General features: G+C 32.2%; 2 protein-coding genes across 3 annotated transcripts; both read left to right on the top strand.

Moving 5' to 3' along the window:
• The first annotated feature begins 4,754 nt into the window (after window positions 1–4,754).
• Window positions 4,755–11,471, top strand: LOC131940601 (uncharacterized). Its single transcript, XM_059299307.1, has 13 exons — window positions 4,755–4,872; window positions 5,055–5,248; window positions 5,624–5,824; window positions 6,695–6,823; window positions 7,090–7,153; window positions 7,603–7,748; window positions 8,423–8,497; window positions 9,232–9,378; window positions 9,485–9,566; window positions 9,676–9,707; window positions 10,017–10,219; window positions 10,789–10,964; window positions 11,334–11,471. The coding sequence occupies exons 2-13, from the start codon at window positions 5,089–5,091 to the stop codon at window positions 11,389–11,391; spliced, it is 1,473 nt and encodes a 490-aa protein (XP_059155290.1). The 5' UTR covers window positions 4,755–4,872; window positions 5,055–5,088; the 3' UTR covers window positions 11,392–11,471.
• A 2,289-nt stretch (window positions 11,472–13,760) lies between these two features.
• Window positions 13,761–20,440, top strand: LOC131940597 (ceramide kinase 1). 2 transcript variants are annotated; one of them, XM_059299301.1, is made up of 14 exons: window positions 13,761–13,927; window positions 15,022–15,160; window positions 15,269–15,531; window positions 15,744–15,941; window positions 16,084–16,212; window positions 16,528–16,591; window positions 17,129–17,274; window positions 17,776–17,850; window positions 18,021–18,167; window positions 18,440–18,536; window positions 18,756–18,808; window positions 18,987–19,180; window positions 19,434–19,615; window positions 20,071–20,440. In XM_059299301.1, the coding sequence occupies exons 3-14, from the start codon at window positions 15,270–15,272 to the stop codon at window positions 20,126–20,128; spliced, it is 1,605 nt and encodes a 534-aa protein (XP_059155284.1). In that variant the 5' UTR covers window positions 13,761–13,927; window positions 15,022–15,160; window position 15,269; the 3' UTR covers window positions 20,129–20,440. The 2 variants fall into 2 exon arrangements, with proteins under 2 accessions (XP_059155284.1, XP_059155285.1); XM_059299302.1 differs by lacking the exon at window positions 15,022–15,160.
• Window positions 20,441–21,415: the final 975 nt, after the last annotated feature.

Genomic DNA, 21,415 nt, shown 5'->3' with positions numbered 1-21,415 from the left:
CATAGGGCAGATGCAGGAGAGTATCTTTTTTATTACCATGGAATATGTAGGGATAGTGTTGTCCACACTATGTCCTTGATCTTACTTTCTAAACACAGAGGTCTTGCTGGGTTTGTGAAATAGAACATTGAGGTCTTGCTGGGCTTGTGAAATAGAACATTGAGGTCTTGTTGGGCTTGTGAAATAGAACATTGAGGTCTTGTTGGGCTTGTGAAATAGAACATTGAGGTCTTGTTGGGCTTGTGAAATAGAACATTGAGGTCTTGCTGGGCTTGTTAAAACTTAACACTGAGGTCTTTTATTTTTACTGTTACACAGTCGTACAATACACTTTTATACAATTGGTTTCTTTAAGTGTTAAAGGTATTTATTTTACACAATCGTGGTAGAAAGCAGTTAAATTAGTATGTAATGGTCTGTAGCCGATTAATTTCTTATCTGACTTTATAATTCAAAAGCTTGAAATCAGCATTTAATTTTTCTTCTATTACTTTCTTCTATCCCCCCCCCCCCACACCCACACACCCAAAGGTCGGGGGTTATGATGGGGTTAAGAGTTGAGACTGTCTTCTAAGCAGAGGCGTAGCGACCCTTCCCGGCGCCCGGGGACAAACTTTCAATTTGCACCCCCCCCTCGAAACTTTCATTTGCACCCCCCCCCTCGAACTTTCAATTTGTGTCGTCCCCCCCCCCCCCCCATCGCTACGCCTCTGCTTCTAAGCCAGCACGAAGTCATATGAGTAGTCTCTTGTTCCCGGGCATTTCATTCTGTAATAACCTGTTTCGTATTTAGGTAATGTTAGTAGATGGTGTTTGGTGATTTATATGAGACAGTAGTAGCATTTGTTTATTTGTTTGCCTTCATGTATGTCTCCATGTTTTTCTTAGTGTTTTATTTTGTCAAGTTATGAGATTAATTTTTTTATTCAATGGTGACATTATATAGCAGTGTGAGTAAATTTCATGGTTTTGTATTGCAGCCTCATTCCCGTAGCCTCGATCGTAGATTATGTAGTCGTGATATTGAATGGCAGCAAGGAAATCTTCTGGGATCTTCGTTAATTAATATAGCAGTGTGAGTAAATTTCATGGTTTTGTATTGCAGCCTCATCCCCCTGGCCTCGATTGTAAATTAATTAGTTGTAGTATTGAATGGCATCAAAGACATCCTGTAGGACTGCAGGCACTTCGTTAATTAATTTTGTAGGTAACATACAGTTTTCAACAAAATCAAAATTAACAGGTTACACCCAATAACATTAAAAAATTATGCTTGATTTATTTATAAATCAAATTTTTAAAAACGCTTTAGGTTTTTATTATAAACTAGAGTCACATTTTATTTTTAATTTCTAATAAATATTAATAATAATTTATAGAGAGTTTAGCTTTCAAGTTTAATAATATTCTAAACAATGTCTTTTATTTTTACCTTTTAAATGTTCTATATATCTGTATTTTTAGAGCATTTTGGTAAAAAAAATATAGTTTGTCTCCCTTGGTAGTTTTTTTTTAAGTTTCACAAAACAAAATTATTTTGTCCGTATGTCTGTGATTGTACTGTGAATGTAGGCCTATGTATGTATGTGTATATGTATGTCTTGAACACTATAACTTGAGTACTGTTACAGCTACGGTGATAAAATTTCAAAGTAATACTTCAAATGTGTAATTCTGTATCAACTTTTCAGCGATTTCCGGTAACCCGAAGTGGAACTTATACTACTTTTGGTTTTTCAAAGCCTATAACTTGAATACTATTTTAGATAGATAAACGAAATTTTACATCAAAGGTAAAGATCTAATTCTCTGCCTTCTGTCAAATTTTGAGTAATTTCCATTGACCGGAACTGGTAATTTACGCTATTTCCGATTTCTCAAAAAAAAAAAAAAACAAAAAAAAAAAAACCAACGAATATGAATTTATAACGTACTAATATTCTGCACTATTATACACATATTATTTGCCGTTCACTTAATGCGCAGACCTTTTTGTACGAGATTCTATTAGTTGACATACACCTAGTGTTATATAAGAGTATTCGATAAAGTTTAGGGGAGATCATTTTCGTATTATTATAGATACAAGTTTTACAAGTTAAAAATGCTTTTTAATAAGGTGGGTAAAAAAAATATTCTTTTACTTTAGATTATGTTTATTAATTAATCTTATGTGATGGTTGTGCACGCTAATAAACAGCTTCAAAGTTCGATGGTGAATTTTTGTGAACGAAAATCGTGTACCATTTCCGACATTTAATTAAGTAACTTATTTGGCTTTTAAAAAAAGAATTACAAATTAACGTTCGCTAAAATATGCAGACTCAAATAGAATTAAAACTTGAATGACAAGAATCGTCACAAAAAAGTAAAATACAAATGGTTAAATCTGAAAATTTACTGTATTCAGCTACACTTTCCCCGTAACTCTTCTTGGCTTGTTCTGTGTTCGGTATTTCTTAGGTTGATTCCCTTTTTACTAACGTTTCTACTATGAGCTAACACTGCTTCGATTTGTAGATCGATATTTTATATTGTATTTTTTTTTTCATCATTTCACGCATCCACTACACTAGTCCGCGCGCTTCCCAGTTTGAAAACCGTTGTCAGCGACTATTAAAGATGTAGCTTATACTATGATTAAACATACATAATTCTTTTTTAATAATTAATTATCTTATATTCTATGTAAAAAAAAAAGTTGTAACTGAAAACGCCATACTTTTATTATTTTAGCCAATTCCCGCCCCACTCCACCACACGTCTAGTCTAAAATAACCAGACCCACCTCTAGAATGTCCCTACAAAGTTCCACCCCTTCCAAAATATTAATACTTAATTATTTTTTTTAAATTCTAACTTATTATTCATGGACGACGACGACTTTTAAGATGATTACCGTACAGTCTGTCAGGAACCATAACTCTAATTATTTGCTTGTCATAATAACAAATTCAATAAAATTTAGAACAAATTCAAGTAAGCCAAACTTTATGTGATACTTATGCCTGATTGGCCTTGTGTGCGAATATTTGTTTAACAGCAGTTATCGATCTTTAACTTAAACCTTGTATATATTACTATATTGAGCTTAATGATTATAATATCAGTACTCGAAGGCCATACATTATACAAACACTAAACAGTAAACTGTTAAGTATATTATCTACACTATCTAGTATTACTAGTATTTATATTCTTAAATTCTATAGACTATAGATAGACGAATAGTTATATAGATAGACGAATAGTTAAAGGCCTAATTAATTAGATAGTTACTAGATCTAAGTCTAAATGCGCTACTATACAAGTATAAATATCAATTAGTATAATATAAATTATATGCTAGATCTAATTATTAATTAATTATTTAATAGAGTTAACTAAAATGTAAAAAGTAAATGAATAAAGTAACTGATGCTAATGCTTAGATTAGATCTAATTATACTTTATAGTCAATAGTCTATATATTATAATTTATATTACTTTTCATTTCAAGGTCCTTCAAAAACTAGTTCAATTATTACAATTAAAGTATTTATAATAATATTAATTAAATAAACATAATTACAAATTAAGATTATAAGTTTCTGTATAGAACAATAATAATGTAAATTTAGTTGGGACTACTTTAGTTATTGTTCTAATTAGAGATCAAACACTGAGGCGTAGCAAGGGTGGGGCGGGGGGTGCGGACCGCATTGGGTGTCACCACTTAGCGGGGTGACACCATGGCAAAAAAAAAAAATTGCAAAATGTCAAGAAGAAAAATTATTTTTGCCAGTTCTATTAATGATTAAGAAAAGTTAAATAGTCTTTTAAGTACAAATCGACAATTATTACAAGAGGGTGGGTGTGTAAAGATGACGTAAACGTGTTCACAATAGAGAAAACAATGCAAGTGATTAAAGCTTGTACACATACACACACACGCATATATATATATATATATATATATATATATATATATATATATATATATATATATATATATATATATATATATATATATATATATACTTTGTTTCTTGGGGGAAGTGGTGACACCATGAAGTGCCGCACCGGGTGACACCCACCCTAGCGACGCCACTGACTTAACATAATTGTTCTAACAATCTGTATTATTACCTAACAAGTATTTCTATAGTTAAGACTACACATTTTTCTTCTTGGCTCACTGTATCATTATAATAAGCACAATTAACCAGATTCACTACAACATAGGTTTGTCCATAAATATACAGCTGTAGCATTGAATGTAGGCCTATATAAAGGTTATATATATATATATATATATATATATATATATATATATATATATATATATATATATATATATATATATATATATATATATATACTGAATTTTAGAAGTTATTTTAAGTCTACAAAGATTATACTCACTGTTGGCTGAGCACGCTACATATTTTAGAGAGAAATAGCAGTTTAAAAAAGATAAAAATGGATTTTTTTTATGTGGGTAGTAAGCTGAAGTGTGACCTCATTTTAGAAGGATGGCTTTTTGTGATGATTGGTAAAAGAGAAGGTAAAAATCATTTTTAAAAGTGGGATATTTTTTTTTTGAATGATCGCCAAAAACAAATTAATAATTGAGGGGTGTGTATGATTAACAAACAGTAATAACATTAAAAACATTATAAAATAAAAGACCAGGAACTTTGGCCCACTTGATAAGAAAACAGACAGCACTTTATAACCTGCTGGTAGGACTGTTGGTTGTTTGCTCAGTCAAATGGAAGCTCTGGCTAGCACTGTCAGCTTTAGATATATTTATTTTTAGCTGTAAATTTTATCAGAAATACTTTAACATCTAGTTCATCTCACTCAGGCTTTCCTCAAGTTTTCTTTTCAGTCTGTATTAGACAGCTAGTATTTATTTAGTTGAGCTTTTAGTAAGGTTAATACCAATACTAATACTTAAATACTACTATCATAAAGTGCTAGATCTAGATCTAGGGTCTAGTTGATGTTAACCATAGTGATGGTCGAAGATATACATACATATTTTGGTTAATCTCTCATCTTCATTCTAGCTATAACAGATTTTAACAGATTAACACTACAACAATGGAGATAGTTGATGAAGATAATGCAGTTGGTGATACGCTGGGTACTAAGGAATGTATTCTAGAAGGATCCGCAAAAGTGTCAGGAAAGCAGTATCACATTTTATTGAATTCTAATGGATTAAAATTAACAGAAACACCCAAAAGTAACAGAGATAAAGGTAAGTAGTGAGCGAAGTAAAGATTCCTCTTTAGACCGAATGATCCATTGGGAAGATGAAGTAGAGTTCACATGTTTCTTGACCTCGGCTTATGAAGGGATAATGTAGTCATCACTATGCCCAGCCACCTTTACTTTCCCTAAAATTAGTTAGGTACCCATTAGAGCTGGGTAGACTCAGTGGTGTTCCACAGACTTGAACCTGGATTTGAACACGAGACTAAGGGTTAGCAGTCTATTGCTAGGCCACACCGTCCTGCACAGATGAAGGTATTACTAGTATTACTACTATTATAATCATTTTTCACAAAATATTTTCAAAGAAAAGTAGAAACTTAGCATTAGCTATAGGTGATTGATGATGGTTTTTTTACAGATATTGATTTGTCTTGGCAAGATGTGATCTGTGCTAAACCGAATGCTAAACAACCAAAAGAGGAACAAAATACAACTTTTCAGCTTTACTACGTTCAACAAGGGAAAAAAAACATTTTGAGACACATTTGTTGTAATGTGCAATTGAAAAATGACCAAGCTGAAAAATGGATAGCTGCCATACAAGAATTTTGTTCAAAAGGTTTATCTAATTTTATATTTGCAAAATGCTTTTCAGTACAGTACTTTGTATTTGTAGCTGATTTTCTTGTTTGCTTAAATTGTCCTACAAAATTCACAGACAAACATATCACTTTCTATTTCCTTTAAATTTTTTATTGTGGTAAAAACATTGATATTTAAAGTAAAACAATACAAATATTGTGTTTAATCAAAACTTCGGTCCCCTGGCAAGCAAAGGGCTGTAACAACACCTCTCCTCGGACATGGTTTTGGGCAGTTCTCTTTATTTGCACCTATGTAACCCTGGCAGCCCTTGCCTCTTCTCCTCCACGATTTCCTTGGCCGGCCTACTTTCCTCTTCACCTGGGGATTCCAGTCTAATGTTTTCTTCATGATATTATAATCTTCCTTTCTCAGTCTGTGTCCAATCAAACCCCCCCCCCCCATTTGTGGGCTTTAATGTCCCTGTCTGATGGCTGTGGTCTAAACATAAAATAAACAAATATAAGCACAACGTAAACAATTACATTTTAAGATAAATAGGTTTAGTAAATTAAAACTGTATAGGCATATCATATATAAAATCACATTTTAAAGACTTTGCTATTCTTCTTTAACTATAAACTTAACTACAAAATAAATGAAGGTATTTACACACAAAAACTTTCTATATTTACATTTAGCATCAAAATTTAAAACTTAATTAAAAAACCACAAACCATAAACCTATCTTTTATTTAAATGAAATTTCAATGCAGTTTATAAAGATATTATATTAGATCTAATTGAATACTTTCCTCCCAAAAAAATCTTATTCCAAAATCACTTTTTTATGTTGTGAAAATTAATTAATAATATCAATTCTTGTTTATAATAATTACATTTATAGTGTCATGCCGGCCCAAAAAATTATTTGTCCTTGTGAATCCTATTGGAGGAGCTGGGAAAGGTCGCCAGATTTTCCAGAAAAATGTTGCCCCCTTATTTGATCTTGCTGGGATAGAAACTACTGTTGTTGGTAAGAATGTTGGAATGCTTCAAGTACTAGTACCTGTACACAATATCATGAATTTTTTTCTTTCTTTTTTTTTCTTGTACTAGGCCTATTAATTAAAGATTTGTATTCCCATCTTTTAAAAAATTAGAATATATTTTAATTAAACAAAGTATGTTAATGTACTCTCTCAAAAATAACACTACATGTACAACCACCATGTTAATATATGTGTTGCCTACACACATTGTAATTCTTTTAATATCATGTGTACCATTTTTATGTTACAGTGACAGAAAAATCTAAGCATGCCCTAGAGATTGGTGAATCGCAGGACTTTTCACAGTTTGATGGGTAATATTCTATTTACCAGGGGAGAGTATGGCCTAGCAGTAGAGCATTAGAGTGCTAACCCGAAAGTCTGGAGCTTGAATCTGGTTCAAGTCAGTAGAACGTCTCTGAGTCCACCCAGCTCATATGGGTACCTCACGTTAGGTAAAGTAAAGGTGACTGAGCATAGTGCTGACCACACTATCCCTTCATATGCAGAGGTCACAGAAACAGGTGAACTCTACTTCACCTGCCCCATCGACTGTTAGGTTCAAAATGGGAACTTTACTTACTTCCTTATTTAATTTAGCACATTAATAATTTTCTCCAATATATTAATAATCTAACTGCAAATCCATTCAACATGCAATATTTAATGGTTCTATATATTAAAATATGATTTCAAATACTATCAATTAAAAATTGGGCTCCACTGTACTAAATATGAAACTATATTGACTTTTTAATCTTAGCCTTGTGGTTGTCGGAGGTGATGGCTTGTACCAGGAGCTTCTTCAAGGTCTAACTTTACAAAAACAGAAGAAGGCTGGTGTCTTGTATGATAACCCTGATGTAGAGTTACAGAGACTTGATAAACCTATTGGAATTATTCCTGCAGGTAGGCTAATTAACTTTTTTCTCTGCGATAAATGACTTTTATGTAGCAGGTACTTTTCTTTTTCTTTTCTTCTTCTTCTTCGTTCTTAATTTTTAGTGTTGGAGGGGATCGAGCCTTATTTGCCAGAGGGTTTGAACTCGAGACTTTTTTTTTTTTCGAATTTATCGACCACACCTCCATCACAAGTAAGGATTACGTGTCAACTGGTTTTGCGCCATTGACTCCGATTTCAGCCTGCTTTTCTTTTTGGATGTGCTTCCATAGCCTTTGTCCAACCAAGAACAAACTACAAGGCAGCAGTTGTTTGATTTTGGAGTTGTCTCTCCTAGAAGAGTGGCTGTCCCCAGCTAACGTGCCTCATCTGCCCGAGGGTTCGAACTTGAGACTTTACAGTTTAGCAACCATGAGCTTTACCGACTCGACCACGCCGACCCCCTTCTTTTTCTTTGATATTTATTTAACTTTTAAGTAGCAAAATCCTACTCTCATACCACATATCTTTACATACCTCATCACACAGTCACAATCTTTTATTAATATAAATTATTCTACAGCACACATACTCTCAAACCCTTGCAATACACTGAGTTACCATTCATAACACTGAGTAAAGTTAAACGGCTGTGTGTAGGTTGTTATTGTTTTCTGTGCTCATTCATGTAACTTAAAAACAGGAACTGGAAATGGGGCCACAGGACTTGTGAATGGAGTCATTGATGCTGAAACAGCTGCCTTAAATATTATCAGAGGTAAAGTTAGATAATTTATTTAAAATATACCATCTAGTTAGATCAGAAAACATTACATTATATTATTGCAAACAGTTATTTTTTATAAAAAAAAAATTTCCTTTCTTTCTATTGAGATAATTATTCCCAAGTAGTTTTTGACCAGGCAAGAGATAAGTTGACTGAGTTATCTAAAAGCAATTCCCCATCTGGCCCTGAAGCTGCTCATTAAAATCCTAGGGGGTTCAGACCATACAATTGCACCACACTCTTAATTTGTTGTTATTTTTTTAGCCATGATAGGAGCCTCTTTCTACGCTTGTTGGTTTCTCGACATCCTGCCTAAGTCTCCATACAGACGACAAAAGTTCTATAGATATTAACTGTCTATTAATTCTCATTAGGAAGTAGCTGTAGTTCTTATAATCCCAATCTAATCTCTGTGCACATTAGTTGATGTGTGTTTTGAGTGTGTGTGTGTTGGGGGGGGGGGGGGGTTCTTAACCTACATGATGAAGACCCCATACTCAGTCTGGAAAACCACATGGATGCTGTAGAGCTTCAATAACTGTGCCAAGATCTCTCTCCTTTATTTTCCTAGTAAAAACCAACACCATCACTCGTACGGCAGAGGGAAATTTCCCTTTGATACAATTTATTTTTGTGATTGCTTTGTGTTTATTTAAGCAGTTTTACGGTAAGACATTCATTAACCATGTTTAAATATTGAACTAAGGTAAACAATATTTTCCAAGGTGAACATCACAGGGTGGAGATCTTCTCTGTGTACAGCAATGCCAAGTTTTTGTGTGTTTGCACAATAATATTTGGCTATGGTATGTTCTCTGACATGATCAAACGGACAGACGAGTTGAGGTGGATGAAGAAAGCCAGATATCCGTGTAAGATTAAGCTAGCTTGTTAATTATACTTAATAATTATTTGTAAATAGACAAGAACTAGCTGGACTTGGTTAGTAAACTCCACATTTTGTATGTGTTGTTACAGATTCTATAGCTGCAATGTTGTGCAAAAAGAAAAGATTTTTTCAAGCTGAAATTAGCTACCGTATTCAAGAAATAAAATCAAGGTTAACCTTGCTTTCCTAATGTAAGCTTAAAGTAATTATTTGATTTAAAATATTTTTTGGACATATGTATGTACATTAGTTGTTAGTTTTTTTCTACTTACAATTACAGTTCTGATGAGGACAGTAGTCATCAACACACAGGTAAGTTATAAACAAATGTTTTTTCTAGAATTGTCTGGGAATTCAAGTTTTTTTTAATGATGTTCAAAGTGTTGCTCTTTTTAGATGATAAATTGCTTTACAATGTTTTGAATTCATTGTTTTAGAATTATTTAAATTTATGTTTTGGTTTATTGCTTATATAAATAGTTAATTAATTTTAACAAAAATCTTGTTGTAGTTTCAGAATGGATAGTGTTTTAAATTCGACAAATATTCATTTATTTTGATTTATGTTTTTTTATTCTCTACACAAATTGTTAATTCATTTTAGCAAAAATCATACTACAGTTTCAGACTGGATACCTCACAAAAATGAAAGCAAACGCTACAATAGTGTCTTCACCATGCCCTGTGAGATATTGGATGCTGGGAGTAATAAGATCATGCTGAACCCGTTTGGGGACTTTGTTCATCTGGCCATTGGCACAGGCTGCAGTCATATGGCACTCTTCAAGGTCTTCATCAATATGGCAACTGGGAAAAAGATTGATGTAAGAGGGTGGTTTATTTTTATTCTTTTATTTAAAAAAACTTTTATTCAATCTAATTTTGTGTAAATAGGCCTGATTACTATTTTGAAATGGGATGGCATGGCCTAGTGGTAGAGAGCTAGACTGCTAACCCATAAGTCTGTAGTTCAAATCCGGGTTGAAGTCAGTGGAACGTCCCTGGGTCCAGCCAGCTCTGATGGGTACCTAACTCACGTTATGGAAAGTAAAGGCAGCTGGGCATAGTGCTGACCACACTATCCCTTCATATGTTGAGGTCATAGAAACAGGTGAACTCTTATTCACTTGCCCCATAGACCATCAGGTTTTTGAAAGGGAACTTTTTTTTACTATTTGGAAATCTTTTTACCTACATAATTTTCTATGACATAGATATATTTAAATCTTATTTTTTTAGTTATTTCTTTAGAAAGTTTATTAAAATCAAGCAAAAGCACACAATTCTTCTATTAAATATTAATATTTTTTCTTATTTATACTAATATAATAAGATCTACAGTAAATCTTTCATTTTCTCCAAAGTTAAAAAAAAAACATGTTTCTTTATTTAGCCAATTCCACCAAATCTTGAGATCATAGAGAGGGTGACAGACTTTAAAATAAATCTTGTGAGAGATGAAAGCGCCAGCAGTGAATCCCCAGCAAACAACAGGAACAGAGACCTAGAACATTTAGTGGATATTGACGGAGAAGTTGTACAACTGGAAAAACCAGAACTGGAGATCAGGTCGCTTTTTTATTTAGTTACTTTATATTTATACATCATCCAAATTGGCAATAAAAGCACAAGCAAGCTGACTTCCTTGACAATATATTTTTTTATTGGAGGTGAAAGAGAGTTTATCTGCTTCTGGAAATTCACTATAAAAAAAGATAGTGTATGGTCAGTACCTTTTTCTGACTTTCTTAGCCAGGTACCAAATTAGAGCTGAGCAGACTCAAGGGATTCCTGCAAAATTGTGCTCTCTCGTGATGTCCCCATGTTGATAGTTGAGATTTTTAATTATAGCTTAGAATTTATTCTGTTTAGCCTTAAAACAACAGAGTCACTTTTATCATAAATTTGTTTTTATTTACAATTTGTTTTTGTCCACAGGCTCAGAACTGCATTTGTTCCACTTTATGGTTGCAAACAAACTGTCAAAAAGGATTAATCCTTACATTCAAGGATAAACTTGTCTTATGTTTAAAGCAATTGTTTTATTTGATCCTTACCAATATTTTGGTAGAGTCACAACAACAATCATTTAAATTATACTAGTAAATGATCTGTATCATAAATGTTAAGAATCTTTTGATTCTTAAGAATGTTCAAATCATTAATTTTCTACCTTATGCAATTAATTTAAATAGACTTGTACTTATAAATATTTTCTAACTGATCCTTACAGTAAACATGCTATATGCCTAAGTATAAAAAGTTTTTTTAATGCTAGTCAAATTTTTACTATTTTAATACTTTATTTGGACAGTTTTCTGAAAAAGGTATCAATCTTAAAAATGATATTTTAACATTGGTTATGAGAATATTATTGGGAAAAAAATTAAGCAGTTTTAATAAATATCACACCTGCCTTAGTGCTACTAAAATTACTTAAAAAATATTATTTATGTTGTATTTTAAAGAATGTGTTACATTTTTTTCTTGTGCAATAAAGATCAAGGTGAACCATTTCAACCAACTATCATGATTAATGTTAATTCATGTTCAATGTTTTAATGATGTTTTTTTTTTTTAAAGTAAGCTCTTTTTTTATATAAATATATCTTGGAATAATACATTTTACATTATTCAACATATTTTTGATGTAAATGTTGTAATAAATCAATGATGTTGTTATTACCTACCTACACAAAATTTTATACAAATAAGTCAACTTCTATGTTCAATGTGCCTCACACATAATAATTGTCTATAAATCTTAATTGTCAAACCATGTTGTAACTATTTACTTTTTATTAAAAATTTTAAGTCTAAATTTTTAAAAACATGTTGAGTTTTTTTTTACATTTTTTTATTGTTCAAAAGCCAAAAATCAACAAGTCTTACACCACATTAACACGAGGAAAAAAAGACTTGCAGTAAGCTAGTATACATTTTCTGCATGAGAAATGTTTTTACATACATTAACTTGCTGTGAGGTGTTTTTCTAGACATGTATAGTGCACTTGTGGCAAGTTTAAACACAGTGTAAAGTTGGAATATCTGGCACATTTGTCACTATCCACAAGTACAATTTCCATCAAGTTTAAACTTTAAACAAAACAAAGTAATTTTTAGTAGGATGTAAATACTCCTATTTCTTTCTATATATGCTACAACGGAGTTACCTTTATCTGCATACAATAGATCTAAGTTTGAATTTAAGTTCAAACGAAATGTATTGAGAAAAATTCTAGACCATAATCCTATTTGGATGGGTACCTAACTCACATTAGGGAAAGTAAAGACGTGTGGGTATAGTGCTGACCAAATTATCCCTACATATGCCAAGGTCAAAGAAACAGGTGAGCTCTACTTCACTTACCAGTCAGGTTAAAAAAAAGGGAACATTGAACATATCCTTAAAAAAATAAGAAAGAAAGCAAGCAAATATAAACTTTAATATTCTGCCACCCAGCTATCTCCCCCTCCCCCATACATGGCTCCACCAAGTGTCCCTCTCCCTATGCACCTCCCCTGCCAAGAATTTCTACCCCATGCCATATTCCCCATATGTCTCTCCTTTACAAAACCTTCAAGCATTAACCCACCCTCTTTCTTACAACAGCATACAATTCAGTAAGTTGCAATGCAACACAACATAATAAAGAACAACACAACAGCATACAGTTTGGTACAGGGGCTTATATGGACAAGATAGATATATTGAGTTCAGATCTACCCTTGTATTTGAATTGAGGTGAAGAGGGAGGAGTTTAATCCTATATGTCCATCTCCGTTTCTTTTCATTATTACAAAAATAAAATACTCTTTTTGCCGGCAGAATGCCAATGTGCTTGTATGTTGTCTTGGTCTGTCAATCTCTAACTAAGGGCAACCACCAAAGAAATACCGAACGCAGAACATGCCAAGAAGAGTTACGGGTAACCGAGACAATAACTTTTATTTATTTTTCTGATTTAAATATATGCGTTATTTTTTTCAGGCTTCGCTGCTCGTAATGTAGATCTAATAGATCTAGATCTAGACTTAGATCTAGTAAAGTTTTCCGTTTTTTTCCCATTGGGTTTGGTAATTAATTTCCCTTTGAGGCGCTGCTCTACATTTTTATAAATTATCTCAGTCAATAGGCTTATAATGATTTTTTTATTTATATCTAGGACAGATACTTGGTATATATATATGATGTTATTTCTTTAAAGTATAACCGAAAGGTTAGCCTAGCCTGCTAAATATATATAGTCTTGATTTAGATCTAGAATCTAGATCTACTAGGCCCTGGGCTAAATCTAGATCTAGATTCTAAGATCTCACGTATTCTTTTGTAAACATTCTAAAAGAAGAGCTCAGTCACGATAGTTAAATCCTGACATGATTGTAAAATGCCCCAAAGGCTTAGGCCTACATTACTAGACTCGATCTACACCTTCTAATCCAGATCTAGACTAGACCAGATGCCTAACGAGAATTTATTTTCACCATTTTCAGACACTTTTAAATGTCTTTAGTCGGCTTTAGCTCGTAAGGTATGCTTTTGTTTTTATTATTAAGTTACGGCTATAAAATTATTTTAAAAAAGTGTCCAGTTCTTAAAATAAAAATTAGGTCACTTGAAATTTAATCAGGTTAATATTTTCATTTTATACGAACACATAACTGAAACTAAATCGCCTAGAGATCTAATTATTTTAGTAGATTTAGACTGCATCATGATGTTGAATCTAAAAATATATAATAAATGCTTTACAAGCAGTTGGTTTAATTCCAATGAATAATGGTTGCATCACCACTGGGTGAATGCAATCTGAATCAACAGGTCAGTCAGGTACCCAAACCACACTTCTTGGTTCTTCTGGTTGTTAAGTCTAAAATCTAGGTCTAGCTCTTGCTCTAGTACAGGGATGTTAATTAAAGTCTGAATTAATATTATTAGCTATAGGCCTTCTGCCCTGTAGTATTAGAGTTTTAGAGTAGCTATAGCAGGTAAATGCTAGAGTCATTGTAATATTGTAATGTCTATTGTAGATTTTAGAGGCTCAATGAATTTTTAAGTAGATTATTTTAAAATAAATTTTAGGCCTAGATCTACTTGTTACTGTTAGTGTTGTTAGGCTTTTTTTTTTTACATAATTTAAAAATTATAATTAGGCCTATTATTATAGTTATTTATAGATATAGACCTATCTGATATATAATTATAAGGCTTAGAACTAGATCTATGAAATAGAATCTATTCTATAGGCCTATAATAATTACCTTATACTAAATACTTTATGATTATTCCTTTATATTGTGAATAAACTAAGTGCTTTTTTTAATTTGAAAAATAACTGCTGAAATTTAGTTTTATTTAGAATTTATTTTTTATAGGCTAATGCCAAGTGAAGTCACACTCTCTGAAACCCCCACCTTGTCAAAAAAAAACAATTAAACCCCCTATAACTAGTTTTGATCGAGCCATATTTAAAATATTGTTTTAAAGTAACAATGCTAAGCTTGCAAATAAAATCACAAAAATCATTTATTTGTTTATTATTCTTGTAAAGATTTGTATTGTGTATTGGTCAAATGAGATTTTTCAATTGCTATTTTTTTAACATCACATCTCTCTCCTTAATAGCTGACCCCACTACATCGTTTTTAAAAGCTGCACAGGACACCCATAAGGAATGGATGTTTTTTCTGTAAAGTTAAAAAGCTATTTATTTAAATCACTTAACTTCTGGAAGTAGCTACTTGTATTCAAGTAAAAATCTAAGGTAATGGGCGCAACAATAGTATAAAAACTTAGTCGATTGTGTTAAGTTACAGGTGCAATTTAAAAGGTTTCCACAATTTTCCTTGCACATTTTATATTAACGTTTCAGAATGTCCAGTGCAGGTGATGAAGTTGATGTAAACAATCACTTAGACAAGAAAGGAAACCGCTTAAAACCAGAACCCCATGATACTGATATCTCAGTAGAGGCTAGCAAAATTTCAAAAGGTGGATATGATGATTCATCAGAGGGGGAGACAATCTTGGACGGGCAGGTGACAATATCGGGGAAGGAGAAACACATGCAGCTGAAATCAAATGGACTTAAGATTGCTGCCTGTAAAGTGAATCTAAAGAAGGACAAACCCGAAGGTAGGCTGCACCACAATAAACTTTCCTTTAGTACAAGTATTGAATCCAACAGATATTTCAGTTCAATAATAAATCTACAATAATTTTCTTTTAAAAATTAAAACAATGTATTATCAATTACTGTAGCTGTTTCTATTCATTTTTTATATTTTCAACAAGATGCCCCATTTAACTTTGAATTATAATCATGGTCATTTCCATCTACATTTCAGTTCTCTTTCTGCCTTGGAGAGATGTGATTTCAGTTGCCAAAGATTCAAAGTCTTCACACCAACCTAACTCATCTTTCATTATTCATTACATACAAAACCGATCCAATTGCATTTTAAGACTAACATCTTTAAAGATAGAAGATGCTGGTGGACATGCTGAGAAATGGGTCAGCGTCATTCAAGACCAGTATAACAAAGGTTCATTTAATTTATTTTTACTGTCATTAACAAACATTTTACTTAACTAAAATTTAAACAGAATTGTTATTAATTTACATATTGATAAAAACAAATGTTTACAATTTTAATTAATTATAATACTGTTTTGATTATTTTTCAGTGAGGGGGCGTCCGCACAAGCTTTTTGTTCTCATAAATCCCATCGGAGGAGCTGGTAGAGCCAGGCAGATCTACCACAAAAGTGTGGCCCCTATCTTTGAACTGGCACAGATAGCTACTACAGTTGTAGGTATGTTCTCAGAAAGTTCACCTTAAATACATTTATTTTGAAACCTATTGCTTATGATTAAATATTAAAGAAGAAATAGTTTTTTTCATGATCTAGAGCATGTGGATTTATACTGTAAATCTCTAACTTTAAAGAACTTTGATAGTTTGTTTTTCTAGCTGTACTAAAAATTAGTTATTAGTTTAAGAATTAATTTTTAAGTTATGAATTTTAAAATCAAATTATTTTTTTTTTAAAATAGCTGAAAATTCATTATTTTGTTTCAATCTTTACCAGTTTGTTTTTTATATACAGCTAACATTTTTGTATTTTCAGCAACTGAAAGATCCAAACATGCCCTAGAAATTGGAGAAACCCATGATTTTTCATCATACGATGGGTATGCTATTTTAAACTTGTAGAGAATTTATCACAAAAATTTATTTTTTACAGGGTATTGGTTTTGTTAAATATTATAAAGAGGTACTGATGTTTTTGATTTTGGATAACAATTGTGCTGATTTAAGTATAACTCAGACCTATAAACTTGTGTTTCAGGTAAATAAAAATGTAGTAGTAGTTCATACCCCAGTTAAACTAGAATGTTAAAGGAAGTACCTCAGATAAATTAGAATATAGCAATCATGTTTACCTCAGTTATATAAGATTGTTATAGTATAAAGTACCTCCATTAAATTAGAATGTTATGTTTGACATTATTGCCATACATGTAGAGATAACTTTTGCACCCTTTTCATTTTAAGAAAAATTTTCAGCAAAAATAAATCTTTATTTTTCTGCTGACTGAATCCTTCAAAATACATGGGTGTAGTAGCTACTCCAAACTAAATTATTTCCACATTTCATGATATTGTTCTTTTTTCTCTTAACAATAATTCAATTGTAAATATTTTTTTTCCCTTCTGCATTTTTAAAGCATTGTGATAGTAGGTGGTGATGGGTTGTACCAGGAACTGTTACAAGGTTTCACAGTACAGACACAGAAAAAAGCTGGTGTCAACTACCATAGTCCAGACACCAAGTTTGTTCCTCCTCCCATCCCTATTGGTATCATTCCTGCTGGTAGGTGGCGCCTTTTGACATTACCTTGACTGTGTGAACTTTTCCTTAAATTTAGATTCACATTTGTATTTGACTAACAGTTAGGTACTCAGTAATTTACTTACAAAGTCATTAGTGCAGATTACCAGTATTTCTTTTTTGTTCTTAAGTTTTAAGAATTAAGTGTTATGTGTCAGCTTGTTATGCGCCATATAGGTCATTGACTCAGATTTCAGCCTGTGGCAGAACTTAGTTCAACTGTATATACTATTGATGACTTAAGTTAAAGAAGTTGGGGGGGGGGGGGGGAAAGAGGGACATGAACTGGAGATAGATAAACCAACTATTGTTATAAACAGCCACACTTCAAAATGTTTAGCATAACATTCAAAACATTTTTCCACCACACCATCCAATTTTTCATCCATTTTATATTGTTTTTTTCTCCCTATTTTGTTTTGTGTTAAAAAAGAATTTACATTTTACATTGTAATTTAAATGTTTTTCTTGTTTTTGCCTTAGGTACAGGAAATGGTGTCAGTAGATGGATCAATGGGACTATTGATTTTGAAACATCGGCATTAAATATAGTTAGAGGTAAGCAGAATTAGCTTTCTAGTGCCTTCTTTACTTAGTAATCTTCTCATCTACATTTGTATAACCAAAATTGAGCCTACAATGGGACCCCACACCCACTGTTACATTGATTAATAGACCACTCTTTAAAAGCAAGTTTAAAATGATCTGCTTAATTGTTTTGTGTGCAGGTGAACATCATAGAGGCCAGATTTTTACAGTACACAGTGATGATAAATTTATATGTGTCAGTGCCCTAGTGTTTGGCTATGGAATGTTCTCAGACATGATCAAAAGAACTGATGAATTAAGGTGGATGAAAAGGGCTCGATATCCATGTAAGTCTACCAATAATTATTTTAATGTTTATTTTCGCTAAATGATTAATGATGTTCAAACAAACTGATATCACCAGTGTAAATTTTCATTTTTGGTTTCTTTTTTTTTACGTAGGTATTATTGATTAAGACATCAATTTTTTTATATTAATTATTTATTCTAACACTTTCTATGTCTTACATTAATGGTGCACCACCTCACCACCTCACCACCAGACTTGTATTCCTGTAACCAGCAATTTCATTATTATCTGGTGTCTTTTTTTTCTCAGATGCTGCTGTTGTAACCTTGTTTAAAAAGAAGAGACTTTTCAAATGTGAGTTAACATACTGTGTCTCGGATGAGAAAACAAGTCACATAAACAATAGGTGAGTTTTGAGTCCTCACATACATATGTAATGATTTTTTACATCTTGCAGATAATTATTAATATATTCATTCCCTATCAGTTTTTATTGACCTATAAAAATATAAAAAAGCTTTAATCAGATAAGTCTTAAACTTTACACATTCATTTATTATTGATTTTGTTTACTTATCATGGATAGTTTTAAAGTGCCGTAGTTAATATTCAATGTGTTTTCCAGTACTGAGGATGTAAATAGTGATGGAGACACACTATCAGGGAACCAGAAAGAAGGTAAACACTTTTGTTATCCACATACACTCATAAACTATAAGATGTCTTAATCAAAGCCTTATGATACTTAAGTAAAACAAAATTTTGTATTAATATTTTTGTTTTATACTCGAAAGTGTGAAAAATAAAAATAAAATTTCAATACCTTTGTTTCAAATTTTTACATTTATTTTTCCAGAGTGGTTGACGTATACAAAAAGCAATCACACTTACTGTGGTATATTCAGCTTCACCTGTGATACAATAGTTAATGGAGACAGTTTGGTGTTAAATCCATTTGGCACACATGTCCAACTTGGCATCGACACTGGCTGTGGCCAGATTGCCTTGTTGAAAAATTTACTCAAGTTTTCTTCAGGCAAAAAGACTTCAGTAAGTCAGGTCTCACAAATTTTATTTTTAAGCTAAGTTACAATTAATCACATGCCTCTCCTAAAAATATTAACAACTTTTTATCATTTTATTAGCTGCATTTTAATATTTTTAGTAATTTTGGTTTTAAGTACTATTTTCTAGATAAACAGGGCAAAGATTTGATTTTATGTGCTTTTTATCTGTATTTTTTAGAAGTAAAATTTTAATTATGTGTATTCCGTTTAATTAAAAAATGTTTTTCCTTCACTAGTCCACCACGCCAGAGAACCTAGACTTTATTTCTAACGTGACAGCGTTTAAAATCAAATTGCTGAGAGACGAGGAGTCTGAAGATCACCTGACAGGTGCACAGGCCCAGAGCAGGGAGCTGGAGAAGCTTCTAGACATTGACGGAGAAGTTGTTTGCTTGGAGAAACCAGAGATGGATGTCAGGTGACGATTTTTTCATACATCCCTAGTAAAGTAATATGGTATCATCATAGAGTTTATTCCTTCTTGGTTATGTCGTCAATAGGGAAAAAACTCCAGCAAAGATATAGCTTTTATGCAAGCTGCTGACTAGGGTGTAGTTATAATTTTCTTAGAAAAATTAGCCCTTATGAGAGGTTTCAGATATTAATTGGTGTCAATCTTAGCTGATTTATTAAAAGCAGGCTAAGCTAAGTTCCTGATGGTGATTCAAAGCCATTGACACTGTGAAGGGTGTCTAAATTCAGTGGCAATTAAAGAGCATTTATAACATTAGCTAGTGAAGCCTTTTCTAAAGATGAAGTGTGTTTTACCTGCCTAAAAAACACTGGAAACTTACACTGTTTGAGAAATGTTGTCCGTATAAGTAAATCTAATATGATGTATACATTGTAATCATAAACTTATTTTTATTTCAGGCTTCATGTTTCATTTGTTCCACTGTATGGGAAGGCTAAAGTTATCAAAACAGAATGAGTTAATGGATTATCAAAACGCTCAAGTAAAAAAAAAAAATTTCTCCGAACTCAATCATTTGTTATACTGTACAGTGTTGAAGATTGAAATATTAGGATTGGATTAGTTAGATCTCATATATAAAAATACGAAAACATAAAATGTTGCATTGAGAGTCTTGTGTGTGTCTTTGTACCAATATTTGTTCACGACTTGGTGTTTGAAATCACTCTATTTTTACACCAGACCTCCCCCCCTCCCCCTCTGTGCCTCTCTGTGTGCCTTTTTTTTGTTTTTCCTTTTAGTATTAAATGGCCTGCTGTCTCTGTACCAAGGTGTATCTAATATATAAAGCTCAGTTCTGTATGTAATGCATTTGTATATCGTTGGAATTGTACGAATTTAAGTGTTAGAAAATTATCGTGCGCACTTGTCTAAATTTATGAGCTAAAAAATTACCATTGAAAGTGTTGGGAAATAATTTTCATTTTTCAAATTACAGTAATAATTGTCGGCATGTTCATTAAACACAAGTTTTAAAAAAAATATCATCTTTTACAAAAATTCTAATTATGTCTTTATTTAGTCCTATAGCACTTACTTCCCTTTGATAAATTAGGAAAAACACAATTACTTCCCTTTATAAACCCATTGCATTCCGTGAAAATAATTTACTTTTTAATTACTTTGTTTTGGTGTTGGGAAAAAAAATAATTACATAATTAGCGGGGATTGATCAAGTGCAAATGTTGTAGGTATTTTACGGATAAGCTTGGAGTATTAAAATTGTTCATCAAATTGAAACAGGCGCGTTCGTTTAAGTGAGTGCAAAAGACTATGAATAAGTTGGGGTACTATAGTCGTTCATTAAGCTAAAACAGGTGATTCCGCCCCGGGCGTTTATGTTCGCGTTAGTGTTTTCTTTGTGTTTAGGTGGGTTTGCGTTAGTGGTTGCGTTTTGATTTGGTTCGTTTTTGTTCTTTCTTTTTTCGTTTTTGTTTGTGTTTTTTTTTTTTTGGGTTTGTATTTGTGTTTTTGGTTGGTTTTGCGTTTGAATTTGGTTTGTTTTCGTTTGCTTTTTCGTTGTTTTTTTTTTTTTTTTTTGTTGGTATTGGTGTTTGTGGTTGGGTTTGTTGTTAGGTTTTTGTTTTCGTTTGCTTTTTTGTTTGTTTTTTCTTTGTGTTTGTATTGGTGTTTGTGGTTGTGGTTGGGTTTGTTGTTAGGTTTTTGTTTTCGTTTGTATTTGTAATTGTGTTAGCGTTATGTTTGCGTTTTGTTGTTTTGGTTTTGGTTGGTTGTGGTTTGGGT

The sequence above is a fragment of the Physella acuta genome, unplaced genomic scaffold (genome assembly GCF_028476545.2).
Source record: "Physella acuta isolate Inbredline_101_S28 unplaced genomic scaffold, ASM2847654v3 ptg000323l, whole genome shotgun sequence".
NCBI lineage: Eukaryota > Metazoa > Mollusca > Gastropoda > Physidae > Physella > Physella acuta.
The sequence above is the reverse complement of the archived record's forward strand: the minus strand, read 5'-3'. Positions and strand labels throughout refer to the sequence as shown.

What these genes read in the sequence shown, in the direction of transcription:
- LOC131940601 (XM_059299307.1), top strand. Translation starts at nt 5,089, where the DNA reads ATGGAGATAGTTGATGAAGATAATGCAGTTGGTGATACGCTGGGTACT. An exon ending in TGCCTTAAATATTATCAGAG is followed by an intron (nt 8,498 to 9,231) that starts GTAAAGTTAGAT and finishes ATATTTTCCAAG; the next exon opens with GTGAACATCACAGGGTGGAG. An exon ending in AAACCAGAACTGGAGATCAG is followed by an intron (nt 10,965 to 11,333) that starts GTCGCTTTTTTA and finishes TTTTGTCCACAG; the next exon opens with GCTCAGAACTGCATTTGTTC.
- LOC131940597 (XM_059299302.1), top strand. Translation starts at nt 15,270, where the DNA reads ATGTCCAGTGCAGGTGATGAAGTTGATGTAAACAATCACTTAGACAAG. An exon ending in GATTTTTCATCATACGATGG is followed by an intron (nt 16,592 to 17,128) that starts GTATGCTATTTT and finishes GCATTTTTAAAG; the next exon opens with CATTGTGATAGTAGGTGGTG. An exon ending in AAACCAGAGATGGATGTCAG is followed by an intron (nt 19,616 to 20,070) that starts GTGACGATTTTT and finishes TTTTTATTTCAG; the next exon opens with GCTTCATGTTTCATTTGTTC.